The sequence below is a fragment of the Akebia trifoliata genome, chromosome 5 (genome assembly GCF_017979445.1).
Source record: "Akebia trifoliata isolate Shusen 1 chromosome 5, ASM1797944v1, whole genome shotgun sequence".
Taxonomy (NCBI): Eukaryota; Viridiplantae; Streptophyta; class Magnoliopsida; order Ranunculales; family Lardizabalaceae; genus Akebia; species Akebia trifoliata.
Window position 1 is genome coordinate 25,727,259 of NC_141379.1, and position 10,292 is coordinate 25,737,550.

The 10,292-nt window shown below is 30.7% G+C and overlaps 1 protein-coding gene across 1 annotated transcript; it reads right to left on the bottom strand.

Moving 5' to 3' along the window:
* Nucleotides 1-2,102: 2,102 nt before the first annotated feature.
* LOC147401795 (MADS-box transcription factor 33-like) lies at nucleotides 2,103-8,159 on the bottom strand. The gene is made up of 7 exons (XM_086441586.1): nucleotides 7,824-8,159; nucleotides 7,192-7,273; nucleotides 4,669-4,727; nucleotides 3,165-3,264; nucleotides 3,012-3,053; nucleotides 2,685-2,726; nucleotides 2,103-2,440 (listed from the first exon to the last, which is right to left on the bottom strand). The coding sequence occupies exons 1-7, from the start codon at nucleotides 8,003-8,005 to the stop codon at nucleotides 2,348-2,350; spliced, it is 600 nt and encodes a 199-aa protein (XP_086297712.1). The 5' UTR covers nucleotides 8,006-8,159; the 3' UTR covers nucleotides 2,103-2,347.
* Between the last annotated feature and the right edge of the window lie 2,133 nt (nucleotides 8,160-10,292).

Consider the following 10,292-nt stretch of genomic DNA (forward strand, 5'->3'; position numbering starts at 1 on the left):
GGGGGTAAATTAGAGGGGATTGAAGGGTATTTGTGTAAGAAAGTTAAATGGGTTGTTTACAACCCAAATGGGTTAATCTTTTGACCCATTTGGGTTGAATGTTAGGTGAAAGAGAATGAGTGATGAGGATGAGGGTGTAAGATAGTGATAGATAGGTTGAGTGCTTGGTGAGGTGAATAGAAGTGGTGTTCGATTTGAGAGAATGGGTGGTGTAAGAGGGTGGTTGATGATATTTTGGGAAGGTGAGGGAGATGATGCCATATGTCAAAATGGGTAAAGATGAGTTGATGGGAGAGACTGAGTGTTTGATTTGAGAGGAAGGGTGTGGGTTTAGATTGTAGATGTGAGTTTTGTAGGAAATGCTAATAGTAGATTAGGGGGAGGTATAGGTTGGAGGTGTAAGTAGATAGATTTTTTAGAGAAAGGATGATATGCTGATGTGGGGGGTAGATAATGTTTAAAGAAAATGTGATGGGATAAGTTAGGAATGAGGGAGGTGAGTTGAGGTGGTTATATGTGTTCCACCTTGATGATCATGGTGATTGGTTGTGATGTTGGGTTGAGTTGAGAGTTGGACTTGGGTAATGAGTTGGACTTGAGTAATGAATTGGGTTAATTTGAATGGGCTTAAGTGATGTGTTTAGGTTGGGTTGTGTTGAGGAGTGTAGAATAAGAATGAGTTTGGGCTTATAATGGGTTGAGTTTAGGAGTATAGAAGGGTGGTGAGGAGTTATGGTCCATGGGCCACGTGAGTAGGCTTAAACCATTTATTAAAAGATAAAGTGGACTTTTGGAGGTATGGGTTTTTTGAGGGCTCCATCCGATTTTTACTATTTTTAGGCATTTTGCATCGAGGGCTTGGTTAAATTTGGGTGCCTACAAGTACAATACAATTTTTTAAAATTTCTAAATTTGGAATATATATGGTATCTTAGGGCAAAACACAAATTTTTTAATTACATACAGAAATGCCCCAAAAGTCGTAAGGACACCCAAATCGAGCCAATTTTGGGCCAAATCGGAGGTCTGCGACTCCCACACCCCCAACTACAAGATACCCCAAAAAATCTCTAGTTAAGGCCATACGAAATGTGATGGATCCAACATTGGTTCTTACATGAGTGTTAGGATCCTCTTACTAGAAAATAAAAATTCAAGTTGCATTTTCTTTTGATTATCAATAAAAATCATCATCTGTCTCATTTTCTTTTGCTATCTTCTGGTTGAACTAATGTATTCTAACATGTTTACTTATAGTGAACTATATCTAGCTTTCCGCATGTAAGAACAAATTAAGATAGAATGCATGCATCTTGGACACCCTTATACCAATTTCACTTGCATCACCAATATGATTCACCAAATAAAGGTGTTGCTTAGAGGCCTCTTTTCAATAAAAAAAAAAAAAAAAATCATTCTTAAGCCTTTCCTAAGCAATCATTGCTCATAACACACAACAATTTGTGATACAAATGAACCCAAATGTGGTAAATCTTTTTAAAAAAATTCACTTTGAAAATATTTATGTTGGAAATGGCTCAATTGCTTTATCTTGTAGCATTTCTTTGTCTTGCTTTATCGTAGAGCATAAAAAATTAGGGAAGCTCATTTGCATGGCATAATTTTTTTTTATCATAATCCATGGAAATTTCGCCAACTTTTATAAGCCATATAACCAAAGATCAGCTTTGTTGGTGATTTCTCATTTTGAATTCAAACTATAGCCTATTATAAACTTGTTGACTAAACTCACATATTAGCTCCAAGTGCATGATGAAAATTATTAATTCCAAATAGACATCAATCAACAAATCAACGAGCCTAACTTTTGGTGTGCAGGTCCACCAAAGTGCAAACACAATATTCATTAGTTAATGGACCAAAACTATTTTTTCGTGTGACACATTAAATAGACGTGGAGTGCCTTGAGTAAATGTATGCACTCATATAATAAAATACATCAACTTTTGATTATAAAAAATAAACATAAGCACATGAGAAAAATATCAAGAAATTATTCTACTTTATCAAAGGCAGAGATTAGTTGGCAAATTTTTATTTAAAACATCATAGCTAGTAAATTTCAAGTAGTAAATGTCACTTTATCTAGCTTTTCACCATAGTAAATGTCAAGAAGTACCTCATTATTGAAAGGTTTTATAGATGCTACTACCAAACTATAAAAAACCTCATACAATACCTAGGCATAATCATTAGGAAAGTTATACAATTCATCACCAATTAAACACACCACACAAGTACATACATATAAACTAATACTCCTTTGGTAAAATCTTTCAACATTACTATGGATAGAACCTTAATAAATTTATGCAAGTCTTCCCTTCTAGAACTGGAATATTTCATTTGATATTGTTTGTTGATGTGGAGTTCCCATTAAAATTGGAGGTGCTTCAAAAATTCCATATTGCTCTTCCATCTGCAAGAAAAGAATTGTCCATGTAAGCGTTTTTTTTCTCATGTTTAAACCGTACATGATTTGAAATTACTTATAAAAATGGTAACAATCATACACATCAATTGTCTTTTTCATAAGCATTTAAATCTCTATTTATATATGTCATCATTGTAAGATGAATTTAATTTCTTATTATTTTATTTTATTGTTTGAATTCAATTAAAGCAAAATAATTTGAAAGAATGTAAAGACTTTGTGCCATTACCTCGTTTTGAAGATACTCATTAGCTGCTCTCAATATTCCCTCCTGTGTAATAATCAAACAACAATTATATTTCTCAATATAATAGAAAAAATAAAAGTACTATATGCATGTATATGTATATATATTATTATTGTTATTAATAACTAAAACAATGAAATATTTATATTGATAGTTAATCCAATAAAAAAAAGTTAACAAATAAAACTAGACTATGTTAGTAAATTGTTTTTTCCTCATTTGTCATGCAAAGCCAACAAGAAATTAAAAAAAGTTTCACAATTGAACCTAACAAAATTTTCATGACTTATTTATGAGTTTTTGACTAACCTTATTCTTTAACGATTGTATTTCTTGACACATAGCTTGTAACTGCGAATAAAAATTTCAAATTTTATGAATATTCAATTAAAAAAGTTAAAATAATGAATAATTAATGAAAGTACAAAAATTAATAAAATAAATGCATAATATATTCAATACCTTTGTTGAGCGAATATGATTTATCCAAATCTCAAGATTCTTTTCTAATAAGTCTAACTCACCGAACTTCATAGTTCCTGCTCCCCCACCAAACATATACCTGAAAGCATTTAAATTTTATGAAATTGCCTAATTTTATTAAATAATCTCTAGCTCTTTGTCCCTACTTATATATTTAAATGATTTAATTAAAGTGTGTACATGAAATTTTAGCATAAACAACTATTAAACATCATAGATTTTGATTAGATGACCTTTAAATATGAATAGGCTTCTATCAATATAACATTAATAGTTATCTATATCATACCTATTTATTAGTTTGAATGTAAAGAAGTATTTTGAGAGAGAATGACTAAAATATTTTTTTTATGAAGGATACTAAAAAAAATTGAGTAACTTTTTTTATTTTTTTTCTTAATTTTTTCTAATTATTTATTCAAACTCTCATTTCTCCAAATAAGAGCTCAAATAAGCAAATTCAAACTCGGCGTTAGACCCATAGCTCAGTTTTGACATATTGCAAAACAACTTTGAGGTCGTCGGTTCGAGTCCAACTTACCCATAAAAAATTAAAAAAAAAAACTCAATAAAATAAAAAATAAAATAATCATAGTCCCAGAGTTGGCAACACTAATCCTCTTGTTCTATTTCAAAAATGATTTCAACATCTTCTTACATTTGAAAACTCAAATGTTCACTTCTTTGGGACTAATATTCATAGTTGTCTTTATCAATGATGTGTATATATTACATAAATGATCATCATGAGAATTGTATTAACATTTTTCTTATTTACTAGAATTTAAAAAAATAATACTTAATTAATTTCACTGTGACGAGCAAACTACTAGTTTAAACTCAAGTGTGAGTAGAGTATTAGAGAAATTCAATAGATTTGATCTTGGAGTTATATAAGGATTAAATTAATCTATATTTAATGTGATTATAGTGGCAATTATGAAAGCAAAACCCAATAGCCAGCTTGTCAACATACATACGATGAAATTGATCAATATGAAAATATTATTTAATTTTTCATTCTGTAAACGACCATTTTACTTTTAAAATAAGAAATTAACACATATTTTGAGTGTTAAGAATTTTCACAAAATTAGATAAACTTATTTAAGTTGTTTCTAGAAAAAAATATAGTATTTTCTATGGCTTGAGTACACAAGCAACGTCAAGGTTGTGGTTTTGCAACAACAACTGAGAAAAATGTTGTAATTGTCAAGTTGAGGCATATTTTTCAAAAATATGTTAAGCATACAATAATTTTATATTTTTTCTAGGAATGCATTAAGGTCATGTATTACACACAAATAATGTAATAAATTGCTCACATTTGTACTCCTAGGTGACTTATTATCAATGCTCGATTGTCTGATCATAGTTTGGATTTAATAGTTTTATGACTGAAAATAATATTTATATATAGTGAGGTTGCATACACTCGCATCGCTATATGTATTCTTTTATTAAAATGATAATTTAATTTTACCTGAGACCTTTCTGGAGTAGTTGAATCTCTTGTCTCAACATATTCTCCTCTACAGATTCCTGATCAAAACAAATACATTGTTATTGGTTATTTGCTACAAAATAAATTATTTTTCTTATGATTTAAATGTACAAGTAAACTCATTTGGTAGAAAAAAAATTATTTTTAAAGAACAAATAAAGAGGATTTGAGAACCCTATTGTCACCGGAATGTGTCATAATGCACTACGATTTTTTTTTCTTAAGATGTCATCATTCACTAGAAGCATGTCTATTTTTATTTTTTTGGGTACAACTACAAGGGAAAATACAATAACAATTCCATTTAAGAATGACCATATTAGGGGAGATATTAACTAATGACCTCCCACGAAGAGAGGGATACACCTTTATATTACTAAAATATTTATGCCCACAACTTATTAGCTAAAGACTCTAAATGTCAATTTTGTATAACTATTGAAAATTTTAATATTTGATGTGAACAACACATAATTTATCTTCGAAAACTGCAAATTCTATTGATTAAATGTATATGAATTTGTCTGATAGAAGGAAAAATATTTGTCTGGCAAATCGTTTGTCGGGTTTGATTTGCCAGGCAAAACATTTCTCATAAAATCCTTTGCTCGTGTTTGAATGCACCATGGAAAATCATGAATTTTTTTATTATTTAAATAGAATTATTTTGATTACTATGTAGAAATAATGATGAAACCATTAAAAGTATGATTTGTTGTGAAGAAAAATCTTTCAATAACTTTTTTTTTCCTCCTAAAATTTCATGAAAATGAGTCCAGAAATTGTGAAAAAATATCAATGTAAAATTAATCATAATTAAATTATTTAATAAAGCTAACATCGTCAACGATGTTCTGTATTTCCTTATTAATCCAGTGTGAAATTTAAGCTTCTTCTTTTCATTGTGATATTTGTGAACTTGTTAAACATTGTCAGAAAAAAGGTCAATTTTTTCTTACCATAAATCTAAGAAACAAATATTTTTGACGATGAAAATGGGCAACATTTTCAACCCAAAATATCAAAACATATAAATAATAAGTGTAATTATAATTAAATTTTTTAAGAAAAAAATTAATTAAAAATCATAATAATTGAAAATTTTATTATAAATATTAGAAAACATTTAGAGTTAATTATTGGTATGAACAAACTTTTAATTGATTATAGAATATTTTTTTGGTTTTATATATTAGTGTAATTCAAATATTTTGAGTTATTTAAAGGTACCTTTTGTCTATAAAAGGTCATTCACTAAACATATTTTCCCCATGGGCTGGAATTTGATTTTCCTAGGGGAAGGGGAGAGAAAACGATTTGCTCATTTGAAGGCCAAATCTCATGCATTGGGCAAAAAAGTTTTCACCATAATTTGATTTACATAGCAATCAAACAAGTTAAAATAGCAAAATTTCCTGACAAATGATTTTTCCCAAGATTTGCTTTGCAGTCAGACATGCCCTTAATTCGCTCTCATAAAGGGCCCTAAATATAAAAAAAAGAGGGATGATGCATATTAAGCGTAAACCCCAACAAATAGTATTTTATTAAGTCATTATTATTCATTATAAATTGGTTTTGAAGTTCTCATACAAATATACCACTAATAAAAAATATGTAGATCTTTCAATGAATATAATTTTTGTTCTACGATTTCATCAAACCCCAATTTTTTGTTAAACATCTCAAGTTAGTCTTTCATACTTCAATCTTTTATATTTTAAATCTTGTCATGGTATTAGAGTCATTAATATTGAGTTAATGACTCTTCTCTCTTATAATTGAAAACTCAAGAATAAAGGTATGATTTTTTTCTTGAATAATTGCTAAACAAATTTCTTGTCTAACAAATCTTATACATTAATTATCTATGTGATGTGAATCTAACAGGGCATTTTGGTTGATAAAATAAGTTATTTTAGCTATTGAAGTATTTTCATAGAGCCATTTGATTTAAATGCTATATGAAGAACATAAGCCAGACCCCTTATAATGTAAAAGATCATAAAAAATTGGCATTATGTTCACATGGCAAGCAAGCAACCCACCGCTGAACCAATTTGGAAATAGCTTTTGGAGCCAAAATTTATTTGCGTAAGGTTTGCCTGACTAAGTTAGCAAGATTTCAAATCTTATTAAGGGTTGTTGGCTCAAATGGATTATCACATTAGCAAACTGACACCACAACCCTCTAGATCTTCATGCAAAACCTTAGATTAAAAAAAAAATTAAAATATATTTTTTCAGCTTCATATGAGATATTGAAATTTTATGGCTACCAAACTCTCAAATTTAAAATTAAAATTCATCGGTGAAAAATAATTATTTTAATTTTAAAAGTTCTTAAAATGTTGTGATCTACATCCTTGTTGCTTCCAATCACGTTTGTCGACACCACAAGGAAGCTTTCCTTGGTAAGGAAAGTGTTTTTCAAATTATTTTACTCCTAATTAATTACAGTTTTTACAAAGAAGGGAGCTAAGATTTATAGTATACACATACCAGAGGTTGGTTTGCTCCCCCTTCAGAAATCTGATCTCCTTGGGTTGAGTTCATGTACCTCTCAATCAGTCCTTCCATGCTTCTTCAACCAGTCAACAAAAACTTCAATAAAAAAAATCCACCCCCATAGAGGTATCTAACATTCCAAAAGAACATATGAGAGAGAGAGAGAGAGGAAAATTTTCAACAATTCAATAAAACTAGGTCAATTGCTAGGAAATTTTCACTAATTCAACAAAACTTCTACAAGGAACTCATCCGCATAATGGTATCAAACTTTCAAAAGGAACATTAAATGTTTTCAATAATTCCACAAAACTTTAAAAAGAACATTCGAAAAAACATAAAAGTATCAATCATTAAAAAAGAACACGAGAAAGACCCATTGGTGGAAAATTTTCAAAAATTCAACAAAACTCAATAAGAAATTAAGAAACTCGTCAATATAAAGGAATCAACTCATCCATACAAATGTATCAAGCATTTAAAAATAAAATAAAATAGAGAGAGAACCAATGGTTAAATTTTTTGAATAATTCAATAAAATTTCAAATAAGAATCCATATAAAGGAATCAAACATTCGAAAGAAAAATTAGACAGATATGAGAGAGAGAGAGAGAGAGAGAGAGACCCATTAGTGGAAAGTTGATGAAGCTTTCCATGGGTGGAGAAGATGATGACCCCAATATCAGCATCACAAAGTACAGATAACTCTTTAGCCTTCTTGAGAAGCCCTGCTCTCCTCTTGCAGAAGGTCACCTGTCTGTGAACTGGGTTCTCAACCCTCTTCATCTGCACCTTTCCTCTAACCATTATATATAATATGTATATCACACACACCACAACTCCTCTTCTCTCTTCCCTTGTACACAACCTCCCACTAGTTTAGACTAGCTTCGAGGTTGTTGTTCACCAACTCTCTTCTTTCTCTCACAACTTCTCTCCTTTCAGGAGAAAAATAAGTCTTATATATATTATTTTCTCCATCTCCTGGAGCCTGAAGGAAGAATATATTTGGTCGGCGTCTCTTTACACATCACAAGATCTTGTTTATTTAGTTTATACCTCCTCAATTAATAAAGTATACTATATTACATCCCTAGACTAAAAAAGATTTAATGTTTCCTCCCTTGACTTTTTGAATTTAATAAATCTATACCCTAAAAATACAAATTATTCATTTGTTTAAATTCCGAAAATGTGAATACTTTGGATAGAAATCTTATATACGATTCAAATTGAAAAACTCTAAATTGACTATGATTCCCAAGCTCCACACTAGCTAACACTATTTGGTGCATCACATATTCACGTCGGGATAACATCGGCTAGCTTGAGCGGATTAATCACCTATTGAGTAGAGCCGTTCCCCCATATGGTGTGCGTAGAAGAAGTGTAGTCAGGGTTAGACTCACTCAAAATCAAGCTTGTGGATTTTGTGTTAATACCCCTACTCTTAATTATGAAATTGAAATTATTAATATATAAATGTACTTCTAACATTTCAAATTTCAATTCAAATTTATTTTTCTAAAAATATTTAATACACATAATTAACTCGGTCAAGTTTCCAATATGACCTGATGGATGAGTCGACTTGATAAATCAATCCTTCAAAAGCTTGTATATCGAGTCACCTTGAAATTCTAATGAGTCAATCCTGACTCACAAAAGTTTCCTAAAACTATATGGTTAACTAAAAGAAAATTTTAGCCCTCTTTCATGTTTACTGCGAGCTTGCAATTGTTTTCCACCCAATAAAAGAGCACCATGTGGAGAAAAAAAGAGTACCAGTCTAAGAGACCTAATACATTTTAATTAAGATCTTTCTAAACTAAACCAGTGGATATTCCACATATTGAGAGGAAAGCAAATATGTAGTAAACAATAAGGTGAGCAAAAATTCTCTCCCCAAACTTATGAAAGTCAAAAGGTCAAGGGAGGCAAGTCTAATTTTCCTGAATTAAGGGAAAAAATCAAAAGAAAATCCATTGTTCTTCCTCCGGTCTTCTTTGGCCATTAAGTGGTGGATGGGGGGTCTTTGTAGTCTTAGTCAGCTTGTAATTGCTTTTCATGTGCCTTCACAAGCCAACGGGCTGCTCATGTTGGGTTGCCTTTTTTCCACCATGGGTGGGTGGTCTTCACGCTTTCCTGTTTGCTTTCATAGTGACAACTCCTGAGATTCTAGTGTTTCAGTTCTGAACTATACACAATAGGTTTTGATCCTGTGCTCCTGGACTAGGTGTAATGTTTCTTAACTGGTCTCCTTTTTTTCGCCACATGGCATACTCATTCCACCATTGAATTCGGGCAAGAAGTAACCTCAATTCACACTTTACTGACTTGGAAGTGTATACAGAACCATAGATGATTTTCATCGAATGCAAAGTGTGAATTGAGGTTACCCAGCATGACTCTTTCTCAATACAATGAAGATATGTTAATAATAATGCTGAAGTGACCTTAAAGATCAACCACATTGCGTGCTTTCCTGACGTGGAGGTGCCTATGAAACATAAACGCATGTTTTTATTGAGATACAAGTGAAAAGCATCTATGGTTCTGTGCACACCTCCACATCAGGAAAGTGTGAAATGAGGTCACTCAAGCACCACAATAATCATGAGTAGTAGCGTTAGAAGTTCAATTTTATTCATCCATGATCTTGGTAAATTAATAACAAATTATATAAGATTTACTAGCTTCAATAAAACATCTCCTTCTGAAAAAAAAAAAAAAAAAGAATTATTATTCTTTTATTATTATTTTGGTATCTAGTTAAAATAACTGAGGTAATTTATAACTTATGACCCACACTTAGCCCAAAAAAAAGAACAAAAAAAAGAAAGAAGAAAGATAATTTATGACCCATGCTTTAGGCCATTGAAAAGTGCCTTAAGTTTTGGCTTTGGACTTTAGAGAATTCTCCATGTGCGGACTTATATGAATCATTTAATGAGATTGATTAGACCCAATGGACCATTAAATCTAATGATAAGTGTATCATATGACATTATGGTGCATTGAGCAATAAGACCTCAATGCCTATTTTCTCCCTAAAATTCAAATAAAGGATCATAGTATCTTTTACTTTCAAGAG